The 26,393-nt window shown below is 42.6% G+C and overlaps 3 protein-coding genes across 4 annotated transcripts; 2 read left to right on the top strand and 1 right to left on the bottom strand.

The window, feature by feature from the left end:
- The first annotated feature begins 1,448 nt into the window (after positions 1 to 1,448).
- Positions 1,449 to 13,940, top strand: mfrp (membrane frizzled-related protein). Its single transcript, XM_071535903.1, has 13 exons — positions 1,449 to 1,502; positions 1,891 to 1,999; positions 3,283 to 3,414; positions 4,448 to 4,615; positions 4,978 to 5,197; positions 7,281 to 7,411; positions 9,333 to 9,458; positions 9,856 to 9,932; positions 10,062 to 10,210; positions 10,507 to 10,637; positions 10,807 to 10,941; positions 11,955 to 12,082; positions 13,716 to 13,940. The coding sequence occupies exons 1-13, from the start codon at positions 1,449 to 1,451 to the stop codon at positions 13,938 to 13,940; spliced, it is 1,785 nt and encodes a 594-aa protein (XP_071392004.1).
- A 624-nt stretch (positions 13,941 to 14,564) lies between these two features.
- nudt8 (nudix hydrolase 8) lies at positions 14,565 to 19,937 on the bottom strand. The gene is made up of 5 exons (XM_071535904.1): positions 19,755 to 19,937; positions 18,059 to 18,964; positions 17,513 to 17,645; positions 16,380 to 16,457; positions 14,565 to 15,789 (listed from the first exon to the last, which is right to left on the bottom strand). Exons 1-5 carry the CDS (start codon positions 19,769 to 19,771, stop codon positions 15,604 to 15,606), a joined length of 1,320 nt encoding a protein of 439 aa, XP_071392005.1. The 5' UTR covers positions 19,772 to 19,937; the 3' UTR covers positions 14,565 to 15,603.
- A 468-nt stretch (positions 19,938 to 20,405) lies between these two features.
- On the top strand, positions 20,406 to 25,917 carry ftr86 (finTRIM family, member 86). Of its 2 annotated transcripts, none has more exons than XM_071535906.1 (12): positions 20,406 to 21,051; positions 21,455 to 21,550; positions 21,744 to 21,977; positions 22,319 to 22,481; positions 22,879 to 22,974; positions 23,078 to 23,125; positions 23,216 to 23,266; positions 23,423 to 23,464; positions 23,589 to 23,630; positions 23,748 to 23,813; positions 23,949 to 24,151; positions 24,621 to 25,917. In XM_071535906.1, the coding sequence occupies exons 1-12, from the start codon at positions 20,539 to 20,541 to the stop codon at positions 24,954 to 24,956; spliced, it is 1,890 nt and encodes a 629-aa protein (XP_071392007.1). In that variant the 5' UTR covers positions 20,406 to 20,538; the 3' UTR covers positions 24,957 to 25,917. The 2 variants fall into 2 exon arrangements, with proteins under 2 accessions (XP_071392007.1, XP_071392006.1); XM_071535905.1 differs by having other exon boundaries at positions 23,075 to 23,125.
- The last annotated feature ends 476 nt before the right edge of the window (positions 25,918 to 26,393 follow it).

Below are 26,393 nucleotides of genomic sequence, written 5' to 3'. Positions count from 1 at the left end.
TTCCTGTCCACTCCCCAGAGAGGGTGCAGTTCCTCTGGGCTGACCCAGACAGAGTGAACCTTTCCTGGCAGGAGAAGCTCTGGACCTTCCCTGGTGGAACCAGTGGACCCTGGCTTAGTTGGGTGTAACACAGACTTAGAGGCCACTCACCCTCTCGGATGAAGAGTAGGATGCATAGCAGCAGCACAACATAGATGACAGGGCTCCACGCTCAGGCCTGACGTCAGCAACGTAGGCTGAGTTGCCACTTATATGAAGTACAAAAAGGCACCCACAGTACAAAAAGTTACCCAGCGGGTGCCCCACAACAACCAAATGTTATTATTTTTGGAACTCTATGATCAGCCCTCAAAGACTTCAGTTGTTTTGAAGAAGGCTGCTACAGAGTCGTGCTGGCAAGCTCCGGGTGTGTTAATGGACTAACAAACTTCACCAGAGTTTCAACTGGCATGGGGGTGAGTAGTTAATGACTGAATTTTCATTTTTGGGTGAACTACAGTATTTCTTTAACATTCTTGAAAACTCAAACCGTTTGATAACTTTGTTGGTGTAAAATCATACATTACTTGTTGACAAGTTTACCCCAAACCTTTGCCAAAAATAAGCTACTGTAGAACTTTAATGGTTCAATAATTGGAGAAGCATCATCCTTAAGAAAAGTCAACTAGTGCAATTGCAAATCTCACAATCTATTAAGTATTTCCCACATATTATTCACCATTCACAAACCCAATCTCATGCCAACACTGTTTTTTTGATGCCTAATTAGTTTGTGCACCTGCTCTCATGTCTATTTGGACATACAAGTGTGTATGTGAATAAAACACTTTAGGAGCTTAAAAGATCATTATGGGTATTACAGAGATTTAACAGGGACCCACCTCCCACACTCACCCCCCTCCTCCACTCCCTCCCTCCTCCTCAGAGCTCAGTCCTCTCAGCTGACTCGGCTTTGTTGAACACCGTGAAGGACTTCATACAACTCTTTTATAACTACTCACACACCATCAAAAATAACAAGAGAAATATAAGTCTATGGTGCTTTCACTCAACCACACAACAGGACAGACAACAGCATCAAACATGGATATTTTGATAACTGGATTTTGAAAATTCCTTCATGTGAAATACATTGTGTATTTCACATTAAATTTTTTCTTCATTTTCATCAGGATTACTTTGATGGATTTCCAACAATGGGCTACTCTGTTATGCTGGGAGAGAGAAGGCCGGAAGATTTCTGCACTTCAGTGGAAGTTTCTAGCTGGAGCGAAAAGTGATTCTTCGGGCAAACTGGGGTGACCTTTTTTAATGTTTCCATATCGACAAACAGCTCACATCACAATGCCATCGATGCTGTATTTATCACAACATTAGGCTCTGTGGAAAGAAGAGGGCTGATATCTGGGTCCCTCTTGTTTCCCTGAGGAAGGGACAGCAGACTAAAGATGTCTGACCTCACCCAGGTAGCAGTGTATTCAGACTCATCTGACATTTACAAGGTGAGTGAGAATGATGCCATGTATTGATGGCTAGTGATGTTGCTGTATTGGCAGGAAAGGCCATAGATTTAGCGGGACATTTGATCAGCACCTCCCTCACCTGAACTTGCACCCATTTATGGTCCATTGACAGTCAAAAAATATATTGAAGATTTCAGTGAAGAGCTGGCCTTAATGGACATGCAGTTTACTGGGCCACCTCTTGAATGGATGTTGGCTTCTGCACATTATTTCAATGCTCCATTTTTATACATTTTGGATGGGAACCCTGTGTATAGTTCATGAAATGTTACTTAAAATCAGTACTGGCATAAAATGTCTGTGAGTCACTGTGTGAAGACGTTATTGGCGTGATAGATAAATTTCCACTTTTTTCTCTTCTCCCCAGAATGTGTTCTGCAACCCTGCCTTTGAGCTGGAGGGGGAGAGAGAGGAGAGGGTGGAGGGATTCAGGACTTCCTCATCCACCCCCGAACCAATCAAACCACCAGCAGCTAGTGAGTCAGCCAACCAGCTTATTGCTTTCTTTGTCTGAACTTCAACTGAATATATATGAACTAGAATATATTCAGAAAAGGATGTGTGTACCAAACAATGTTAAAAAGGTTAACTGAAATGGTCGTTCTTTGGTCCAAATCATAGCCGAAAAGTTTACATTGTAACATTTTTGTATTTGGTTCGTTTAGGTTCACACTGCCCAAATGCAAACGAACCAGGGCTTGTAAAAAAAAAAAAAAAAAGGTCACATGGACTCACAAAGAGCTTGTTTATTGGACAGAAATTTGGTGACCTGTCATCAAAGGCCCTCAGTTCATTTTGTTATCCTAGGCTTTCCAAGCACGAGGCACCTCTGGCTATCAGATGACATGTTTTGGGGTTGTTTCCTGTAGTTGGTACTGACACACCTGTTGCTATGCAGATGTTCATTCAAGGATTTGAATGGATGCTTGTAGTAGCGTGACTCGCTGTCTCTGGAAACTCCCGAAACTCGTATACAAACTTTTAAACTAGCCGTTGTCGATGTAAAATGAAGACAGATTCAGCTACTGTAGAAACAGCAAATATTCATTATGTCACAAGAAAAACTTATTGGAAAAACCATAAACATAATGGCTTTGTATATTTGAAATACTCAGATTCCCACTGCCCTGTTCTACATTAGGCTACATTAAGTCATTTTTTTTATCAGGTTTTACTTTTTGCCCATTTTTATTCATATTTGTGCCACCTGATGGAGGCTAATGCCTTTAAGTTTGCTTTCAAATGCCTTATGTTGTGTTTAAATATAGTATGTCTTATAGCATTATGTAGCCTATACTGTATGTCCCTTATGTTTGTTGCTATAGAGATGCTTAAATAGATGCAGATGATTTACGTGTTATGGATGCTCATCTCAGCACTTGTTATATACAGTCATTTGCACAGTTAATTGAAACGATTTATGAATTCTCAGGTTACATGGAAAAGTCTAACAGTTTGGAATTTAAGTGATTTGTTTCCGATCAGATCAGAGTTTTGCCTGCAACCTGCCTGAGAATAATAAATATTTCATCCTGTCAGATCAGTACTGATAAGAAATCAGTGAATCAGTCAGTCAGTCAGTCAGCTAGCTACTTTCACTCTTCTAGGCCGGTCCCAGAGGCCCGGCAAAAACTAAATTATGTGAAAAAACGGAAACTAAACGGAAACTCTAAAAACTGAAATTAATGAAACTGAACTAGAAAGTAGAATTGCAACTAAAACACAAAAATAAAAATTGTGTGCATGCTCTCTCCTTCAGGCCGGCCTCTGTTTGGGGTGTGTGTGATGCGTCTGCGGGGGCCAGGGTGCAGCTGGGGGGTGGTGGTGGTCTCCGCTACTGTCATACTCCTGGTAGCAGCCCTGGGACTGGCGCTGGTCCTCATCCTCACACGTGAGTCGCTAGAGCACTACATATCAGTCGTCACAATGCATAGAAATGTCCTTGTCATTTTTAATTTTTCACAATTTTATTTGTAGGTTGGTGTGTATGTATATGCGCATATGTTTATGTATATATGTGTGCGTATATGTGTATGAGTATGTGTGTATGTATACAGTATATATATATATATATATATATATATATATACACACTATATATATATATATATACTAGGGCTGCATGATTCTGGATAAAATGAGAATCTCAATTTTCTTGCTTAGAATTGAGATCACGATTCTCTCTCAAGATTCTTAATATATATTTACATACATAATTTTTTATATAACTTTTTACTGCACTCTTTTGCCTGATACAGACAGAAACAACAAAAAATATGATAATGACTGTAATGGGACTGTCACATCAACTTTGCGGGTCAAATGGGCTACACACAGTACACACACAATGTAATTATAGACTTAATTCCAATGAAATTTAAATTTAATTAATGGTATAGGCTAGGTATAAGCTGGTTTATCACGCCATCCACATTCTGCGCACACTGCACAGTGTAGCATTAAGTAAATAAATAAATTAAGTAAATTTAATCTGATATCTGTACTATTAGGTACCTACATTGTACTTCAATACAAAAATTCTACCTGTTTCATGTATGCTTATTTCCTATCCTATCCTAATTCATAGGTATTTCACTTTACTCAAAGGAGGTTGTTCCAAAATGTCATATAGGCCTAACTGTTCAGAGGAAAAAGAAGTTACCTCATTGCTAATTGCACTGCAGCGATCATTGCCGATTTTCAAACATTTAGATGATTAGCCTACATCCTTGAATATGCTTCTATTTTGTATACAAAGGTATCAAATAGAAGCTACCTCACCACTTAAACTTTTAATTTTAGCAATAATTTTGCCAGAGTGAGTGTCAGATATGGTGAGTATCTCTCTTTATATGAAAGTCTTCTTGGACCAGCCAACCTGTCATGCATCTATTCTCTATCTTTGTTTTCTCTCTCTGGTCTAGAGATGAAAGGCCAGGCGGTGGATGGGCAGCTGCTGTCCACCAACCCTCCAGACCTGCTGAGTAGTGGAGATGGAGTGTCTCATAGTTTACCCACAATCCCTGGCAACAGAAGTCAGAGGGACAGTACAGCAGCACCGCAGCCTGCCAGATTCCCCCCATCTGAAACACGTAGGATTTTCTGAGCAACTGTCCCGATAGTTATGCATGGTTACTAGCTCTGTGATCATAGGCGGGACAGTACCTCAATGCCTCTAGTTACCATACATGCGTACATGTGATCAATTTCACACAGGCTTTGTCCGCAAACGAGACTCTATTGGTTTAGGGGGTGAAGCCCAATCAGTCCACCCCCTGCTGCAACACTAACATGCCACATCACAGACCTGACTAAATACAACTGTGCAGTTACATATACCAATCATGGTCTGTCCCTCTCTTACATACGAACAGCGCTAAGGACAAGTACGGCCGTGATATATTGAAAATATATCGAAAATAAGGCGTCCTTTCTTTTTTTCTCTCTCTCTCAGGTTGTGGAGGTGTACTGACCGACTCAGAAGGCAGTTTCAGTTCCCCCAACCACCCTGGCTCCTACCCCCCCGACTTGCTATGTGTGTGGGTGATCCGGGTCCAGCCCCCGTCCCTGGTCCAGATCCACGTTTCCTCCCTGACCGTGGAGGGGCCGTCCCCCTGTCTGTTTGACTGGCTGGAGGTGCAGGAGCAGATTGACCAGAGTTCTGTGGTTACCAGGTTAGTCAGATTCCAGAGATCTCCATGGTCATACCACACAAATAAAACACGCCTAGTTATCTCAGTATCTCAGTTATTGGACAAATCAGTTATCCCTTCTGGCTTCCCAGTGGTGGGATGATCCTCCCACCAGAACAGCAGCATCACTTCCCATCTTCCATCGTAGACTGAAATCGCCAGACACCCGGTGACGCATCGGCGTCGGGACCCCCGCCGAAATCTCGGCCGGATCACCGGGAACAAATCGGCGCCCAGCTATCGGCACTGGCTGCAACCATGCCCCAGGGAAACTCCGGGAAACCGGCCGAAACCTCCATGCTTGTCTGTGTCTCTCTCTCTGCCGACAGAACAGAGGGCTGTCAGGTGGACTGAGCTCACGCATATTCATCGAAATAACCGGCGATATGATATAATTGTATAGATTCTACTTTAGCTTCAGTTAGCTTCAGCTTACATGCATGATATTGGTCAGCCTGCTTACTGGCTCCCGATCTCAGCAGAGATCAGCAATTTTCTGGCTCTGTAATGCTATAGTGTGCCACGTGCCACAGCCGACCAATGGTGTAACTTCATCACTCAGTCAGTCAGTGAGTGACAGACATTCGCATTTATACGGCTGGCCCCGCTGTTGCGGTCCAGCCAAAAACACTAAGGAAGCACATTGTCCATATTTGGAGTGGCAGAGCAGGTAACACTGAACACGGCACATTGTTTTTTGAATCAGTTCATCTATGCAATTTTTACCTTACAAAGACACAGCGTGTGTAAAAGTACACTGGAAATATTTGGAGCGGGGCGCACTGAAAACAGCACACATTCGGCATTGTTTTTTTGACAAGAAAATGACAAGAGGGGCGTATCTATGATCATTTGCATAGTTCATTACGGGACAAGGCGGCATGAGAGGCTTGTGCATGTGCGCTCAATTTCACGTTGACTGGGATGTATAAAGACAAGGTGCGCAGGACCTGGTGTACACATGATTTTATACATCTGAAACTTTCTGTGTGTACGCACTTTTCAAGTTGTGTGCGTATGCCATCTTTCAGTGTGAAATCTACGCACTTTTTTACTTGAGGCCTCTAACCTTTGTACTCCTTATTTTTGGTTGTGTGTAAGTTTTTCTATTGTTGCACTCATTGTAAGTCACTCTGAATGAGAATGTCATGTAATTGCCTAAAATGTAAATGTAATGATACTTCCGATGACATAATGATACACCTTCTCATTTCCTTCACTGAGAGTAAATGAGATGTCTTTGGAGGATGAGAGACAAATTAAGGATGCGGTTTTTTTTTTATAGGTAACTTACCAGGTGTATAAAAATGGTGACATCCTGGCTTGACATCAGTGTCCATCCCACACTGTAAAATATCCAAATGTCAACATCTGTCTCTGCTCATGTGAAAACCGTTTGAAACTCTGGGCATTGTTGCTCTGTGGGATGGTCGTAGATGACGAAGGATGCGAGGCAGACCTCAAACAGTAACTGCAAATATAGAACAGAATCAGAAGAATAGTGTCAGGTAATTTGTCAATTATGGAAAACTACTGTATAGTAAGTTGACTTTGTCTCTTGTGGCAAAACCAACCATCTGGAACAAAGTATGCCGAGCATAATCTTTATATGTTCTGAAGTGACATTATTAGTATACGTGTCATTACCTTTAATAGTTGGTAGGTGGCACTAAAGGTCTATGCACAGGCAGTCACTATTATTGAAGACTTTTCTTTCTTGGAGAAACTTCATAGCATTTAAACTCCTTGACCCTTTTTACTTAAATGGCATGCTTTGATAGTGGAGTTAGGTGAGTCTTTGTGTCATAACATGATTCATTAAATTCTAATGTTGCAGAACTCTTGTTGACAAATGCTTTAAGAATTTACATTGGAAAGTTTGTAAAATCATCTACCAACACAAAAGTGTTAAAGGAATAGAACATTCCTATACTACATGGAAAAAACAGATCATTTAAAAAAAGATTCATTTACAAGTATGCATTAGAATTAGAATCTCCTTTCTCTTCTTCTCTTGGCCACTCTTCTGTCTTCTCTTCTCTTGGTCTATACCTCTCTTCTGTAGGTTCTGTGGTAATGTAGCACCACCGACAGTCAACACTAACAGCAGCACAGTGTGGGTCACCTTCCGCTCTGATGGCAGCATCGCAGGCAGCGGCTTCACTGCACAGTACAGGGCCATACCACCTGAACACAGTCAGTAGTGTGTGTGTGTGTGTGTGTGTATGTGCACACACGTGCCCCTGTGTTCATGTCCCTGCACGTTTCCATGTATATGCACATCTGTGCATGTATCTTTGTGTGTTCTCTTGTATTTCTAGTAACCTCAATAAACTACGTTTTAACTGAAGTTAGCAACTGAGTTAACATTTGTCAAAAACTTCAAAAGAAAGTCAATTAAATTGGTCATCACCAATGCTAACTTCAGCCTGCTCTCCATCATGGTGTATCAACACAGAGTTTTGACAACTGCTGCAGTCCTATAGCTATGTCTACTGTACTTCAAACAACATATACTCACCACTGGGCAGATTGCTTAAAATTCAAACCTTCTGTAAAAGAGCCTAATTCATACTCTTACCCCCCATCCCAATTCGTCCACTCAACACCTAGACACTAACCCTCAGATTTGCGCGTTCGTGCAAGCCATTGCCATGTTTGAGGATGTCCCATTACCAAGTGAGCCAAATGAAACGAGGGCGAGTGGTTGTTCAGCCCTCTGATGTTCCCTTGAAACTGAGGCAATTACAGTGCTGGGTTAAAAGCACAAGGCTGCCCCAGCATTCACTGCAATACCAATATGAATATTGGGTCATGATGGCACATCATTGAAAACGACTGCCATAACCTAACGAGCCACCAGAACGCCCCCACACATGAACAGGTCCCTTCTTAGATAAGATGAATTGGGGACTTGTGATGGTGGCCTGTGGATTCAGCCAACTTGGCTGTTTGATCAATCAAACAAAGTCTGAATGAAAGCTGATATATCCATGACTACAGTATAATTTTCTGGAGCATGCAGTCAGCAAGATTCTATTTTCCACTAGATCTTTTTAAGCTGCTGACAGCAGACACGCCAAGATTGCTTAGACTATGATTAATACAGAGATTGTAGGCTTGCTTTAGTCAAGGTGGACCTGTCATACACTATCATGAACTTGAGGCTCACTAGTGTTGTTCTTCTTCTGAGGAAGTCACAAGGAAGCTGGGGACATGACAGTCCAGAGCAAGGAGAAATACATGCATTTTGTACAGGATTTCTATTCAATTAAAGTACAAAGCCATGTCACTCAAATAAATATTTACTGTAGGCGAACGCCTTATTTGAGACCCTTGCATAACCATCTAAACCTAAAATGGTGTGTAGTGTAGGTTTTGATAGTAGTTTTGACATAGTTATTCACTTGTCATGACTTTTGTTTCAAGTCAAGTTAAAGTCTATTTTTGTGCTTGAGAGATGGTGATTTTGTTGTCGTTGATGTTGCTTGAGATGTGGTGTTTTGGTTTTGCTCAGTATGGAGCAGTTACATATTGTTTGTTTCATGCAGCTACCTCAAATGTAGACCTGGCTGGGTTGAGTTGCTGAGATTGTCAGAGTTTATATGTAATCCAGTTGGTTATGTGTATTATTTGCTGTGGGGTGCCCTCTGTTTATCTTATTCACACATTGTTGTTTACAGAGGTATGATATTAGGAGGTTGTTTTAGCTACCCGAGAGTGAGAGCGACTTGTTGATACAAATGTGGGCTGCAAATAACTTAGTATTAGTCCCTCAACCCCTCCCATTCCTGAAAGAAATTCTCATAATGGTGGAATCAATGAAGCAAGTAAACTTGTTAAACTAGTAAACTTGATACCTGCCTCTTCACTTGTCATTGTGGGACACGTAACCTTCAGAGGGAGAAAGATCTGGCAAAGCAAGACTGGTAACCGGCGACATTTCTCGTATGTTTAGCTTAGCTATTAGCCTTATTGCAGCTTTAAGGGGTTATTTTGGGGTTTAGTGTTACGGTTAGACTTAGGTTTATGTAATGGTTAGGCTACGAGGTTAGGAAATGAATGTTGCCTATGAAGGTCCTCAGAAACATAGTAATACAAATGTGTGTTTTCTCAGAGAGCTGCTCCAGAGAGGAGTTCATGTGTGACAGTGGCCGCTGTTTGCTGCCTGTATCTGTGTGTGACAGCCAACCAAACTGCCACGACCAAACAGATGAGGCCAACTGTAGCCATAAGCACAACGGTGAGAGCAAGCAAACTGATACCATGTTTTGATCAAAACCTAGAACCTAGAACACAATCCTATTGACTTCATGCTCACAGAGTACAAAGAAATGCACAGTCACAATCTCCCATTGTAATGAAAATGATTTCATAAACTTTTCAAATCATTTCAGTTAAAAACTGAAAAGGCACTTTGACACTGATTGATCCTAAACGAACAATGTCAAACAAGTGATCCTCTGTTGATGTCATGCATTATTATACATTGGGCGTATGAAATAGTAGGATCACCTGCTCTTTCCATGAAAATGCTTGGCCAGGTGAATCCAGGAAAAAGTATGATCTCTTACTGATTTGACCTTTTAAATCTATGTTGCTCAGTACTCATAGCTGTTGTTCCCCATGTCATTACACAGAGTGTGGTGGACAGAAGACAGGGCCGTATGGATACCTGGCAAGTCCAAACCACCCCAAGCCTTACCCTCACCAGCAGGTAAATTCAAAATACCTCTAGACACGCTCCAAGCTGGCTATTACAGAGCTGTGTCACTGTGAAACTTGGGTTTGTTTTCTGATCTCCTGTCTTTGTCTCTCTCTCCATATATATGTATCTGTCTGTCAGTTGTGTACTTGGCGTATATCCATAGAGGAGGGTCATGTGATCAGACTGAGCTTCAGGAACTTCAGCCTGGAAACTCAGGATGTGTGTGAGTTTGACTATGTGGAGGTCCACGACAGCGGCGACACTGGAGCTGGACGGGTCCTAGGACGGTGAGACCTACAGTATCTCTTTATTTCATCATTTATTCTATGCATGTCACATGCTATATTCAAACTCCTTATCAGTTTTTACTACCCTGTTGTGACATATTTGTAGCCTACTGGACAGTGACTGCAGCTTGAATGATCCTTACCTTGTCAGAGATGTGTTTCAAGCTCATATTTGGAGGGTAAATATGGTCCTCTTTTATGAGGTTTATATAACCACTAGCTATTTTTTGATGCGTCCTATTTTCTCTCTCCTCCTTCTTTGGCTTCTCTCTGACTCACCTCTGTCACTGTCTCAGGTTTTGTGGTACCAGCTTCCCACCAGACCTGACCTCCTCTGGCCCCCAGATGACTGTGGTGTTTGTGGCTGACGAGGGAGTGGCTGACAGTGGCTTTAATGCAACATACCAGGCCGTGTCCCTAGCAGATAGTGAGTTCTTGCTACTGTTAACTCCAGTTTCTACTAATTAATTTTACCCACAGCACTACTGGTACCACAGTCCAGTTACGAGGCAAATTCTTTACATTCCCACCTACTAACATAATTTGTTTTTTTTCCTTCTTCTTTTTTTACCAACCCCTGTGTTTTCTGTCTGAAGGGACCTGTGGTCCCAGCCAGTTTGCCTGCAGTACAGGAGAGTGTCTGCAGCAGCAGTGGTTGTGTGATGGATGGAACGACTGCTCTGACGGAGCAGACGAGCGAGGCTGCGACAACTCCACCTACCCTCCCTTTGGTGTGTTGCTCTTATCTCTATCCCAAGTTACAGACTTTTAAAGACTTTTTCAAGACATTCATAATACATAAAAAAGATATACATGCTCAAAAGACATACATACATAAGAGCAGTTTCACAGCATGTGACCAGGTTGAAAAACAGTGCACCAAGAAACTGCAACATTTTAAGACCTCTAAAACTGAATTTAGTTTTATTTTCATTTATTTACTAATTTAACTATATTCCAGACCCTTCAAGGCCATGAGCTTAGACAATATAATTTAAGCGTTATTCAGGACCCACAGACACTCTGTTACATGTGCCAGGCAAGGTCAGGGTCTACATTTATGCATTTAGCTGATGCTCTTATCAATTTGTAGTGAGTACAGCCGTAGAGTAGGTAAGCTCATTCTCTGTAAAGTCCTTTGAGACATGCTTGTGACGAAGGGCTATATAAATAAACGTGACTATGCCCGTTGAATGATAATATATGATAGGGAAGTGTAAGGAAAATAAATGGCAGGTGAGGAGAAAAGGTAAGAAAAACGTGGAAAAGAGATTTGTTCCGTGTTGAGGTGGCTAAGCAGTCTATGCTGTACACCATGTACTTGTGACATCACACATCTGAATCCAGCTCATACAGTCTATGCTCATGACCTTTATCACGTCATGGCATCATACTTTCCCATCTTTCCTGTTATTCTCCATTGTGAACTATCAAATAAAGTAGATGTGCCAAATTTGCCAGCGTTGTGAGAAATTAGAGATTTTCCATTTCGACCAATGGGTCCAATCCAAACCACTGAAAGCAGTCCAACTATTAAATCACTACAATAATGGAATCCAAAAACTAGAAAGCTTTGGAAGCTATCTCTTAGGGATCAATTAAGTCCAGTCCAATCCACTTCAAACCAAAACCTACCCTACACGTCTATCTCTTCCTCTAGCTCTTTAGTTCTCTGAATGTGAAAAATAAAAATGAATGCATGTTAAATAAGAATATGAATGATAATCTCTCTCCACCCCACCAGCTTCATCATGTGAGTTCATAGAGGTAGAAATGTGTCAGGGCCTCGGCTACAACCTCACCTCCTTCCCTAACATCTGGCTGTCCATTGCCGATCAGAGAGAGGCTGCTACGCTGCTGCGGCAGTACCGGGTAAAACACGCATACAACTCACACACATGCATAGATAGATGCAACTGGGCATATAAAGTACCCAGGCAACACTGCATTAACTTCAGTTATTAATTAATGTTTTATTTAGTTTATTTAATGATTTTCAGAAATTAATTGATGTGTCCACTACTGTATGTTTGTGGATCTGTGAGCTATGTAACAAAATAAGTAACCTTTAAATAACAATTGCTGCTTTATCATCTTGTTATTTCTCCATATTTTTTTGATATTGCCAATATTTGTGGCCACTGTTGCAGACAAATTTGCATACTATTTCAGCTACCATCAACATTTGCTGTAGTTTGCATTGAAGGAGCTGTGCATGATGGTGCAAGACTTACTTTCTCCAGAGCCCCATGGTGGTGTTACAGGTCTCGGGCGGTGAGAGCCAATAAGAGGTGTGATACCCTGCGAAAACAGGAGACAATGAACGAGACGGAAAACGTGTGGCCTCTCTTCAAAAGCTTCTCAGGATACATTTGTTAAACATTTGGCAATTATCAATAGTCTTTGGCTCAAATACTTACTTTCTCACATTTAGGGCTACTGTGTTTGTCCCTTGTTCTTTAAATCATGCAAAGTCCTTTTTGAAATGCATTAAAAATGAAATTCCAACTAAGAGATAAAATTAATAAAAAATATGTGCATATCAAAAATGAAATACAAGCCTAAACTTATCTATATAACATAACATTTTGCATTTAACTGCTTTAGTGTCCCATTCACACATCTCAACATTAAACCAATCACCAACCACAAATCACCTCTCTACAGTAGATTTGGTCTCTTCATACTGGTGATAAAAATCCACATACATTGGTTAGCATTTAGCTACAAAACATATTCATGCTCCTATGGAGTAGGCTACTTGAAGACTAACCTATTACAATTGGCATTTATAGAACAAACAAATTATTCTAACGCTGAATACGCCAACTGGGATAGCGTGGGTTAAGAGTTTTCATGGACATTATCAATGTTTTACCCATTTACATCAGTCCACCACGAAAATGCAGGAGCCAAAGACTTACGGACAAATAAAATGCAAAGCAGCCATCTTGCTAGCAACATTCGACAGTAGCTAGTCATTCCTTTACAACAGTCTTAAAACTCGATTCTCGCTACAACCTCTCATTTTAACACAAGGAAAATGGGTTAATATACGTTAAGGAATATTTTTGATTTGGTTTTATGTACTTTTACCACACCAACCTGCAAAAATAGGAGAGAATGAAAGACATGGCAAATGCTTAGCTTCTCTTTTCCAAAGCTTCTCAGCATGTGAGAAAACTAACCAGCGCGTGGTCCTCCAGTCCCAGTGCGAGGCCGCAGCGCTGCACTGCCTCCTGCTGTCCACTTTTTAAGTGCAGTCCCCCAACTAGTTATACAGGCTCAGGTTTTTGACAATAATAATTAAAATACATAAAACCATTCAAACAAATGTGAGTGTGCAATATGTGCGTCAAATAAAACAAAAAGGAACGAATGGACAACTGACTCACTCGCTCATGTAGATACAGCCACTTCAGCGGCTAATTCAACCCTAACATACTGTATGCAAACCCCTCTTCCACTTCCCTCCTCCTTACTCTCTGTATGTATTCTCGTCCAGGTGTTGATGGAGCTGGCGTGCTTCGAGCCCCTGCGGAGGCTGCTGTGTGGGATGTTCCTGCCCCAGTGCAGCCCTCACGGTGGCGTCCTGCAGCCGTGCCGCTCCGTCTGCACCTCGGCTGAACAGCAGTGCGGCCAGGCCCTGGATCTCTTCTCCTTCAGCTGGCCCTTCAACTGCCACCTCCTGCCCGACTCACAGGACCCCATGGAGTGCTCGTTGCCTTGATGCCTCAACAGCAACAATGGATTCAAGTTAACAATGAGACAGTGTAGCAGTGAGAAACAGGGAATTATCCCGGCTGCACTCCAAACATTTCTTTCCATATCATCTGGCACCTGATGCACAGGATGGAGTGCTTGAGGACTCAAAGGCCTGCACATTGCATGACTGTGGAGTCAATGCTAGTTTTCTGCTGCTTTTTGGATTAAGGCCCATTGGATAGGCCACCAGGTCCACAACATTGAAGAGGTGTGTTGTTGTCACAAGCAGGCCACAAGGGAGAGCCAAAACCTAAGACTACAATAACTACACTACCTAACAAGAAGCCCATACAACCGGTGCACAACACTATGGAACATTAGCTGTTGCAAAAGTGACTGTTGAACTGTTGAAAGTGCAGCTTTCGAGTAGATGCAAAGGGTTTTTTTGATTTTGTGTGATTCAGTACTGATTATGCTGGACGAATCAAATGAAAGTTCTTAATCTCCGATTGGAATCAAATTGCATGTAAATTATTTTTCTGCGCTTTATTTATTGCTTTGATGTCAATCATGTCAAAGAGAGATTATTCTCGCATAATGTAGGAATGAATATTACAGAGAGAATAGCTTTTTATCATAAAACATCTTTTATTGCATTGTTCAACAGCGCACCACAGCATGGTGTGCTCATATTATTTCAGTGATTGCAGTGGGAGGGAAAATGGGAAACAGACATGGGTTGAATCACACTGGAAATCATTGCCTGTATTTCAGCTGTGCTTGACTGAGCCCGCCTGATACAATATAATAAACAGAAGTCTCCCCATGTGCTACATGGGCTACCCATGTCCAAGTGCCACAGAAGAAGCTGACATTTGAAATGTGAATGATTTCATCTACTTTTCAACCCACATCTACGGAGAATACTGCTCACCATTTTCAGTTAAAAACACAGGGTTTTTTTTAAAAGGAGCTTTGATGCTCATTGAGGTTGATTGATCCTAAAGGAAATATTCTGGTCACTGATCTTTATGCGGCATCATGAATGATTGTACAAAATATTAAGACCACATATAGTACTCTTTCCATGATTGAACAGGTGAAAACTTATGATTTGTTATTAACTTATTAAATCAATTTCATTGGTAATTGGAGTTGCAGAAGAGGTGAAGACAGGTTAAAGAAGGATTTGTAAGCATTTAGACAATTAAGAGGTCCCTAATATGATCAATATTGATACTGTGGAGGGTTCAGGTAAGTCTGAATGGATCAGGTGCATAAAAATACTGGCATTCCCGTTGATGTCATTATGTTTTTCATATCTGTTCCATAACGGAATTGACCAAAACGTCAACTTCTACTCTTCCTCTTTGACATCAGTCCAGTTGGCCACCATGTTTACACACCAATCCATTCAACAGATTCTTATTCACCCAAGGCTCAGAAAGTGCAAAAAGCGAAAATACCCTACTCCTTACTGTATTACTTACAATCATGAAAGGAATTTCCAACATAAGTGAGAGTGGGTGAATAAATATCTATCTGTATCTGTATTCACATTGATGCCTGCCCTGACTTTGCTACACCAAGACCTGCTGATTGCACATTAGTCAAAATCAAATCATTCCGTTATCATAAATGATATTCATGTGCTTAACTCGTACAGCTGTGATTGGCTGAGCCAGTTGCTAAGGCGGCACAATGAGTTTGAGGGTGTGGTCCAGGGCGACGGCTGTCAGGCCCCACACTCGATGCTTGCCGTTACGAAACACTGGAAGTGTGTATCCATACTTGTCGCCAGTGCGGAAGTGTGTGTAGCCACGGTTCTGGGGGTTACACAAGTGGGACAGGGACAAGGTGAAGATCTCCTCCACCTGGGGTAGACAAAGCCAAAAAACTACATGTTACAATTTTGGCATTCATTAGAAACAAATTTCAGTCTGGATTTGAACCCAGACCAACACCAAGGACTCAATTACTCTGCCTGGTGCTGAGATTAATGACTTTCAAAGCTCACTTTCCAGTCAGTACTCTGTGACTTTATGGTTTGTGTCAATTTTCAGGCCACCACAAGCTGTGTCAGAGACCTACTGATGTTGTTTCTTGGTCGCTGATAGAAGTGATTAGAAGTCATAGATTACTTAATGCCCCTTTAATTTTTTGGCCTCAGTGGTTTTCAAATACACACCAGCTACTTTTGTATTTTTTTTTTACCCAGACATAGAAACATACAACACAATAAAATAATGTTTTTTTTATGTGCCAAAGTATCTGGTACATTAAACAAACTTATCAGCCACAACCAAAATTTACCAGAATTTAGTGGCTAGCTGGTGATAAATTGCCACCATGCCTTAAAATAACCTCCAGCCATTTCAATTGTGAGACAAGTGGAAATCTGCCCTTTTAGGGTGGATATAAAATATAGGGAAGTGATACACCAATAGGAATTGGATGACTATACCTCTACAGGGTTTGGTTTGAAGGACAGCACCTCTAGGGGCCCGAGGTTAGCCAGGACAGGAGCAATCATCATCCCTGACTGGGGCGAGAGAAAAACAGGAACAGCGTCAGATTCAGAGGCACGTATCATAGCAGAATGCCAAGACTGCTAATTCTGCTAATTAGACAAGTGATAGAAATGCCTACGTTGTTCCTTGTCTTAATTATAGTGTTTTGTATGTACCGGAAAATTCAGGTGAGCTTAGAGAGCACTTGCAAAATAATGTGCCATTTATTTCTCTAATTTACAAGCTAGGCCAAATTAATAACAACATTCTGCTGAGCTCTCTTGATACTTGATACAATTCCTGCAGGGAAAAATATTTGACAGTGGCCTGACTTAATGGCAAACCAGAGTCTGTAGGGTAGTGGACTGCAGTATGTAGAGAGGATGTTTGCAAGTTTCATCATGCTAAATTTAAGACTTTTTAATGGCAATGATGAGAATTAAATATAAACACCAATTTCGCTACTGAAATAAATGTGAAAATGAGGACGACTGTAGACTTATCAGAAAATACAGGGACTGGGCTGAACTCTAACCAGAAAAAAACAGCTTACCAAGGAGCCACAACATTTTAAGACCTCTAAAACAAAATATTACATTTAACTGTATGCAACTTTAACTTTAAAATGTAAACTTTTGAGGAACTAAGAAATCAGCCTTGTTTTTAGCTTGATGGCCATACATGAAAATTTCACAACAATATAATGTAAGACAAAGTATATGTAATAGAATGACAGAACATTGTTCCTGTATCATCCTATCATATCTCCTCCTCCTTTTATATATATTGTAGGGATCTGTAGGCCTATACATTTGAATGGATTTTATTTCCATGCATTGTGTGAACATGGATTGAGAATTGAAAGCACCTTCAGCAAAAGGGGAATGGAAAACAACTTTCTCACTATTGTGATTGGTTGTCACTGGAGGGTGAACAAAGCTGAGGTCAGCTCAACTTCGACACAGCTCTGTGTCGCCGACTCCCACTGAAAATGACTTACTTCCTGTAGCTCTGTCACTCGTAATCTGAACGTCCTGCCAAAGACCGAGAATCAGTAAAGGTCTGATTTCTGCTGGTTTTCCCTCACCATGTCCCTGAGAGGCTGCAGGACGCCCCAGACCTGCTCTGTTGCCACGTTAACACCCAGCTCCTCCCGGGCTTCTCTCAGCGCCGTGGCCACCACGTCTCGGTCGGACGGATCGCTCTTCCCTCCTGCGAAGCTACAAATGGAAGGAAATGAGTTTGCAATACACTGCTGCGCACAAACTCAAGTTTTCTCATATATATGACATCCTCATATACTGTATATTTTCAATTCATTTACTTTGTCTCAGTATGTTCTACTGCTGTCATTTTGCATGCTGTCATATTTTGTCATATTTATCATCTATCATCATATTTGTCATATTTATTTTTACTAATATATTTTCGTAACAGAAATTGCTAGTTCTGTTATGTTTAATACCCCCCACTTGCTCTATTCTTATTTATATCCTATTTTTCTTTGCTGTATCCTGTTATCTGCCTCTGCAATGACCCAATTTCCCCATAGGGATCATTTCATCTAATATAATTTAACATCTACAGAAAACACTGTTTCATTTATGAGGCATGGTACTAGCCCGGCACTAACCTGACATCTCCCTTGTGTCTGCCCTTCAGTGTGCTGGAGCGCAGGGTGAAGAGGAACGCCGGCTCCCCCTCCACAGAACAGAGAGAGACCAGGACGGACGCGCATCTCCCCTGGCCCTTTCCCTGGGTCTGACCCGCGCCTCTCCTCCCTTTGGCCCCCTCATAGAACTTCAGGTTGGGCCCCAGGCTCCGTCGACACCTCTCTTCATTCTCTGGGGACAGGCAGCCCCTCAAGGCAGTCGCCTCACGAGGGGCAGCCAGATGGACGGCTCTGGTCTGGGGAAAAGAGAGGCTGCGGGGCGGAAGTCTACTCTGGAAGTGGTTCAAAATCCATGGTCTGTGTGTCGACAAGCTAACAGGTCTATGATATTGTTGTCTGTAAAATGAATGGCTTTGAAGAAGGAGACCCTGAGTTTTAGCAGTGAAACTAAGTGAAGGTTGGTTAGTGTTCCATGGGCGTCTCTGGGGTGGAAGGCACGTGGTGTGGATGGAACAGTCATGGTAAGTGCTCAGAGCTTTGGGATTTTGTGCTAAATCTTCCAATATGGTGGACTTCAAAGTGTCAGATGCTAGCTTGGGTTTTGAGACCTGAGCTGGCTGGTGACGGCTGGAAAGAAATCCTCTGGGTATGAGGTTTTGAGATGAAGCTGCTTTCAGCTGATAATTATCACAGTCCGAGCCTGACAAGGAGAGCGCCGAGTCTGCAGTCTCTTTGGATAATGACAATCCTTCCTTTCCTCCATCTCTGCCATTGCTCCCTTCATCTCTCCTGTCCTGCCCAGCTCTAGCACCATGCCATCTGGTACACGTGTGTTCAGATACAGCAGGGAGGTGGGGGTCTCTCACTCCGAGCAGCAGTGGCCTTATGGGACAAGACCAGGTCAGGATCTGAGGACCCCTAAACATTCTAGAGAAAGAAATGGAAACATGATGCAACTTTAGAAGCCATATAAGAGAATTTAATCAGTACCATTCATTATAATAATCAAGTAAAAGTATCAGTATTTGATTGTATTTGGAGTATCATCTATTTCCCAGCTCAAGTAGACCGTGAAAAGCCACATGTCTCCACCTGCTTGAGAGGAGGAGGATCCTGACCTGGTGAGTAGAGGGGGCTGTCTCAGATATCAGAAGCCTCGCTGATCCGAGCTCGGATGTTTACCAAGCTTAACTATTAGCAGTACTAGCTACACTTAAGGTTTATCTGTTTGGTTCACTCCAGCTATTGTTATGGATCCAGATAACTTAACTTACAATTCTTCAAACCCATGGAGTTCAGCTGTCAGTCAATCCAATCCAACCTGTCCATTGTTGTCAAACTTTGACTTGCTAACTTGTAAGCCAGCTAACGTTAGCTAGCTGGCGAACATTTGCTAGCTATCCTTTGGTGTTAACAGCAGTCTATAAAATTACACTACCTGGTACAATTGTCAGCTTTGCAGCTTCTCTACTGTCAGCTAGTGTTATCCAACGCTGGTTAACTAACGTTAGTTCAGTCAGCTGTCAAATGCTAACTAGCCGGCTAACAGCCTAGCATAAAACCGGCAAAATAAGAAGGACAAATATAATAGTATCCTGGTGCTAAAATTCGCACTCGTTGAAAAACAATGATCGGACGTCTCCATCTCAAAGTCAAACATCATCAAAGTGGCCCCATTTTAAAAGTAAAATATAGTTTGAAAGCTGAACACACTCACCTTGAAAGTTGAAACATCGATAGCTGGCCCTTCGCCCAGCTAGCTGGCTGCCAGTAGTCAATATGGCGTTCAGTTACTTCATGTCAGTAAGCCCTGCCCTCACTATACTGTGATGACGGCAAACTTATTTCACAACTATTCCCCGTTTAGTATTTGGGATCAATAAATAGGGGGAGGAGAGGTGACATTATTGACTGGTGAAATCTTGAGGAAAACCCCTGATAGTTTCATAGTGTCCTCATGTCACTCGTCACTCGTCATGTCTTAGGAGAAGGTGAAAAACCAGTCTGCCCTCTTCAGATTCCTTCTCATTTGCATCACTGAGGAGGCTGAAACCATAGTGATCAGTTCTATTTTAGTCAACAAGGAGCCTACCAGTCCTATCTGGCAAAAATAAGATTGTGTGTCCATACTATGTTATTAGTTATACAGCAATATAAGAGTGGTCAACAGTGGTACATCACTGTTATTCCAAAGGCCTACCATTCATGACCATTCATGACATTCATGACGCACCTTTGACATCAGAGAGAAACTCCTTGCCCCACCTGTTCTTCCAGCTCCACCCTGAGCCCAGGTGGCTTAGATTTTTAAACAGCATGTGATGCATCTGAATTGGCATTTCAGCTTGGCCTTCCCTGTGTGCGTTGCTATAACTTGGTTGCCTTGATAGCATTATTCCTAGTTCTTTAGCCTGCTCCAACAGGGAACCTTGTGGTTATCCATACTCCCAGGTCTCACCTCTGGAAAATCTAGCTCACCCTCCTCCTTTCCACCCAACACCATGGCCTCAGCCTGGTCTGAAGAGGAGACCTTCGTCTGCTCAGTCTGCCTGGAGACCCTGAACGACCCGGCCACTCTACCCTGTGGACACTCGTACTGCTTGGGTTGCATCCAGGGGCATTGGGACAGGGGGGACACCAAGGGCCAGTACAGCTGCCCCCAGTGTAGGCAGGTCTTCAACCCTCGACCCTCGCTGGCCAGGAGCACTGTCCTAGTGGAGGCTATGGAGAAACTGAGAGCCAACAGCTTCAAGCAGAGCCCCTACATGTCTATCTCCTCTGCCCCACCATCGATGCCTATCTACTTGGAGGTCCTACCGGACGGGGCTCCTCTGCGGCAGGGGAGTGTGTACCCTCAGCTCCCCACGGTGGCCCCCAGACCCTGCCCTCAACACCAGCGACCCCTGGACCTGTTCTGCCACGATGACAAGGAGTGCGTGTGTGAGGAGTGTTGTCAGCATGGACACAAGGGCCATCGTGTGCTCAGGCCACAGGAAGAGAGGAGAGAGAGACAGGTATGTATTGGACAAGCCAAATATTACCATGGTAATATTATAATATTATAGTGCTCTTTTATTTTGTTTTCATTTCATGTGGTTCTTAGTGTCGAGGACTGTGAATAAAGTATTGCGTTGTCACAAGTGTAGTGTTTTCACAGTGCAGCTGAACTTGAAGTTCTTGTTAAACAACCAACAATCTTTGCAGTCCATGTCCATGTCTCATCTGCAGATGTGTTCCTCCTTATTTAGTCAGGTTTACAGTTATTTCCTGAAAACGAGATTTTGCTTTTATGGCGCAGGTGACTGAAACCAATCTGTTCATCTCAGTCTATTCTTGTCAAGGAGGGGGGGTTTTTATGTTGATGCTACATAATGTGTGTGTGTGTGTGTGTGTGTGTGTGTGTGTGTGTGTGTCCAGAATGAGCTAGTTCAGATGCAGGCAGACGTACAGAAGAGAATCCAAGAGACTGAGAAGGAGCTTAAGGAGCTCCCACAAGCTGCTCGTCAACATAAGGTAAGGAACAATTGCCTGATAGTTTCAGCACCACTACCTAAGTTTGATGTAGGGGCCTTTTTGTCATTAACAGCCTATAGTCAACCTTCCCTCTTTCTTTCCTCTCTCCCTCTCTTTGTTGCTCCTCCTTCCTCTATCATCTGCTCACCCTTCACCCTCCTGTCTCCCTCTCTTCCCCTACTTCCACTCCCAGGCCTCAGTCCAGGCACTGCAGAGGGAGAGTGCAGATTTGTTCTCAGAGCTGATGAAGAGCGTGGAGCTCATGGGCACCCAGGTGGGCGAGCTCCTTGGCACCCATGAGGCCTCCCTAGGCAGCCGGGCCGAGGGGCAAATCCACAGTCTGGAGCAGGAGGTGGCACAGCTCCACTGGAGGAGTGAGGAGATGAGCAGACTGGCAGACATGCAGGACCACATCTGCTTCTTGAAGGTATAACACATGGGCCACTGGGAAGGGAATGTAATCCTGATATTATAGATTAGTGGGTTTTCTATTGTGCATGCTTGATGAGCTTCAGTTGCACCTGCAAAAACGCAACCCTTCACCCTCATCCTAAATCAGGTACACCTACCAATTTTATTAACATCACTTTGCCAGTCATTTGTGGTTGTGCCAGGCATGAATGTAACTGAATGTGAAGCAGGGTGTTACTGAAAGCATGCAGTTGTGCTCAGTCGGTTTTCCCTGGATAAATAAAGGATAGGATTCACCACCAGTACAATGAGAACCTCAGTCAGTCGTTGCACTAATTTGTGTTACTTGTTCTCCAGAACTTCCTGACCTTGGAGCCGCGGGGCCAGACCGGGGCCAGAGAAGAGTCAGGGCTGGATCAGGAGGAAGTGGTGGTAGCTTCGATCCGCTCAGCCATGACAGATCTCAGAGATTCACTACAGGACCTTTGCAAAGCCAGCCTGGTCAAGATCTTCAGAGTAGGTCAGTAGTGGATGGAGAGGATGGGGTAATATCTGGTTCAGTAGGTCAATTCTATTCTATTTTCTGTTATTGTTAGTGTTATTGTATAGCATTATGTGATCTCACATATTGTGCAGTGTGTGTATGAAATGTGGTGATGTGACTAGATGTGATTTTTTTATACTTCAACATGTACTTTGTAATTTATTGTATTGTTTGTGCTGTATTTCATGTCGACCTGCCCTGGGACTGCAGATGGAAATTAGCAAATAGCTATAATCTGGTGCAAAGCATCTTTTCTCTTTTCTGAGATCAATGTTCTTTTTTGCACATGGTCCCTGACAAATAAACTTAATAAACTAAACTGAACTAAACTAAACTGTTCAGAGGGTTCAAACAGTCCTCTCTCCTTTTGTAGTGAATGATGGCTCCATGGCTCCAGTAGCAAATGGCGTGGCTGCAGCAGGCATTACAGCAGGTGATGACAGCAGTCAGGCCACTGCAGAGAACACAGGTAACTCACAATAACCCTTCAACACAAGCACAAGTTTTCTTGGAAAGACCATAAGTTAGAGTTAAGAAATAACAATGAAGTATTTTGCTGTTTTTGTTAGTAGGAATCAACACGGCACAAGAAAAGCAACCAAATCCTCAGCTAAATACAGGTACACTTTGCATCATCACATACCAAAGTAATGTATTGAATGGAAGAAAACATTTACGTTTTCTCATAACCCATCTGCCCTTTTCTCTAGTTTATGAGATGACGACAAACCCTCCACCTTTACCCCCTCCTCGACCTCAAGGTACATCAGTTTACTTACTTAATGAATTACTGTGTCCAGTGACACTATACCATGTTCTCTTTGACTTAGTGGCAGAGTAAGCAGTTGTGGCCTCCCAGTGGCAGTGAGTGTTTTGTTTCATTTATCCTCTAATTTTCTCTTCCATTGGGAATGAAGCCTCTTCCATCCCTCCGCCTCTACCCCCTGCTCGCCCTCAAGGTAAGTTAATAGGAATACTTGCAACAGTACAAGAATAAAGTTGTTTTATTGATGTGAGATGTCATGGACTTAATTTTTGTTTTTCCTTTTGGTGGCCTCTCTCTTCCTCTATCTCTCTTGACAGCTTCGGCCACTCCTCCGCCACTCCCTCCTCCTCAAGCTCAAGGTAAATACTGACGCATTGGAAGCTGTTGGCAGACAATTAATCTGCAACTTCCCCCTATGAACTATGTTGTGTGATTTATGCAGTGATTTATTTATGTTGTAAATTTGTTCTTTGTAGCATCTCCTGTGACAACAGTGGGACTTGTGAACCCAGAGCCCAAGACTAGAGAAGACATGCTGAAATGTGAGTCTGTTTATTCTTCAACACGAAAGGGAAGCAACCTTTTTTTAACCATAGATAGTGATCCAACTTTTAATTTGCCATCTAGACAACAGTAGCCAACAGTAGCCTTTGGTGAATTGTACTCTCTCCCTCCAGTTCGCTTTGAGCCCACCATGGACCCCAACACTGAGTATCGCCACCTGCTGCTGTCAGATGGGGGTCGTAAGGCCACACTGCGGGCTGAGAACCTGAACCCAGCAGACCATCCTGAACGCTTCCAGTTTTGGAGACAGGTCCTCTGCAGAGAGCCCCTGGCTGGCAGCCCCTATTACTGGGAGGTGGAGTGGACTGGACAGAAGGTAAGGATCCATAGGGATGGACTTACTGCATGCAGATTCAGCTAGTTGTATGTGTCATGCAATTGTAATGCAAGTTGATGGGAATCATCAAGATTTTTATCTAAAAATACACCCATCTTATCAGCCTAAATCACAAAGTGGAATCAGAGACCTTCCATTCCTACTTGAGATCTTTTCCTCTCTCGTCCCTTTGCCATCTTTGGTATAAAGCATCACAGACCGCCCGGGTTGGTAAACATGAGCGTGCTGTGTGCAGTTTACTGACCTCAAGTCACATGATTTCTGACTATTGAAGTTCAAATTTTGCAAGCAGTTACCTCTGGCTGCCATTTGGAGTGGCCAACGTGCAAAGTTGCCTAGTGCAGCTGTAAATTGATAAATGAACTCAACTGAACTGCCATAGTCAGCTGTGTATTCCCATCACTCCTTTGCTTCCATTCGTAATGGTTTCCCCTCTGTTGCTGTGCAGATCACCATCGGCATGGCCTACAAGGAGATGGAACGCAAGGGTTCTGACGACCTGAGCCGTCTGGGCCACAATGCCCTGTCCTGGAGCTTGTACTGGTCCGGGACAGGCTTCTCCTTCTGGCACGGGGGCCAGGAGACCCTGCTGGGCTCGCCCAAGGCCCGACGGGTTGGTGTCTATCTGGATCAGCATGCTGGGGTCCTGGCCTTCTACCGCATCGCCAACAACCAGGCCCACCTCATCTACTGGCACCAGAGCCAGTTCACTGGACCACTATACCCAGGGTTCAGGTTCTGGTCGGGGGCGGGAGCCACGGTGACTATGTGCCAGCTGGACTGAGCTTTAGATGGACGACAGCCTGTTGTGGAACCCTGGTCCTTGTTGGAAACAGGGCATTCATGTATACGTTTTACAGTACTATCTGCACATCTGGTTGGAAGTATGTGGCGCTATTTTATTAAGAAGTCAATGTCTTGCATAAATTCTAGCTCTGGAGTTTGATCCAATACAGAAAAAAAGAACACTTTTCAACAATGAGACTACTGTATATCAGTTTATGACACTGTTGCAATAACTTATTTTGCTGTCTACCTTCTATTGTGAGTCTACAGTTATTCAAATGTTCTTTGTACACAGCCTCCATTCAGCTGATGTTTTTAGATGCGAAGCACCTCATGGATCCAGAAAGTAACTCACTCACATACATTCATTCATTTCTTCATTCATTTATTCATTCATTCATTCATTCATTCATTCAGTCATCCATTCAGTCATTCATTCATTCAGTCATCCATTCAGTCATTCATTCGTTCACTCTCTCAGGGTTAGCCTATCTGCCCCTAGAGGCGGTTAGGAGTAGGGTGCTTTGCATCTATGACCCAGTCCTTGGTCATGTAAACTTGTATAAAAAAATGTATTTGTTATGAATAAAGGAATGAGCAAAAGAATAATGATTTGAATTATAAATAGTACTTAGAAATTTCACAGTCCACACATCTTTTTTATTTTGTTCACGTCTTCTATTGCAACAGATGAGTGCTCCATGGTCATTTTGAATGCTGTTGAGTATGAGTAGCCCTTGTGTGTTGTCTTTAGGTAGCTTGGATATTGTGTAATACAGGTTCTGCATTACATAATAGTTCTCCTTTATATAATTAGAGGAATAACCAAAAAACTGTTTGGAAAACTCCTTGGAAAAAAACATCCATCTTTGATCCCTACACGTTGCCTGCCTGAATGCTTTCCTCTTCTTTTTTCTCTCTCCCCTTCTTTTTGCTCCTCCCCCTCCCATTCTATCAGTTATCAGTAATATCTTCAGTATTCTCCATGGATATGTACATGGGAAGAATCAGTGCAGGCGTATTTGACCTTCATTGGTCTATTGTCTGTCTGTTCTATCTCTGATTGTGGATAAGATCTGATCCATAAACCTACAATGCGGTCATGACTGCTGTGTTATTTTGAATCCAGGATTTCTTTGATTGAATCTCAGTTCCTCAGTTCCTCGCTTTCTTTGAGGAAATTTTTTTGTGATTCAATTGTTTCTCTCTTACTCCTGTCATCCAAACACATAGTCTTGCTTTGTGTTTTCAACTTCAGTAATCTAACACTATTCACAGTAGGACAATGAGACTCTCATTTTACACACGCTAGCGACAGTTTTTTATGTACTGCCGTAATGGCACAGGTTCAACAAATTAGGAAAATAAAGTGAACGCTAATGACATGGCATCCTCTTGGGTGCAAAGCGTCTATCTTGCATCGGAAGTTGATTCC

The sequence above is a fragment of the Centroberyx affinis genome, unplaced genomic scaffold, assembly GCF_046629955.1.
Source record: "Centroberyx affinis isolate AG114_WGS23_722 - 3 ecotype Tasmania unplaced genomic scaffold, CSIRO-AGI_Caff_v1 ptg002780l_1, whole genome shotgun sequence".
NCBI classification, from domain to species: Eukaryota; Metazoa; Chordata; class Actinopteri; order Beryciformes; family Berycidae; genus Centroberyx; species Centroberyx affinis.
This window is presented reverse-complemented; position numbering and strand designations above follow the sequence as displayed.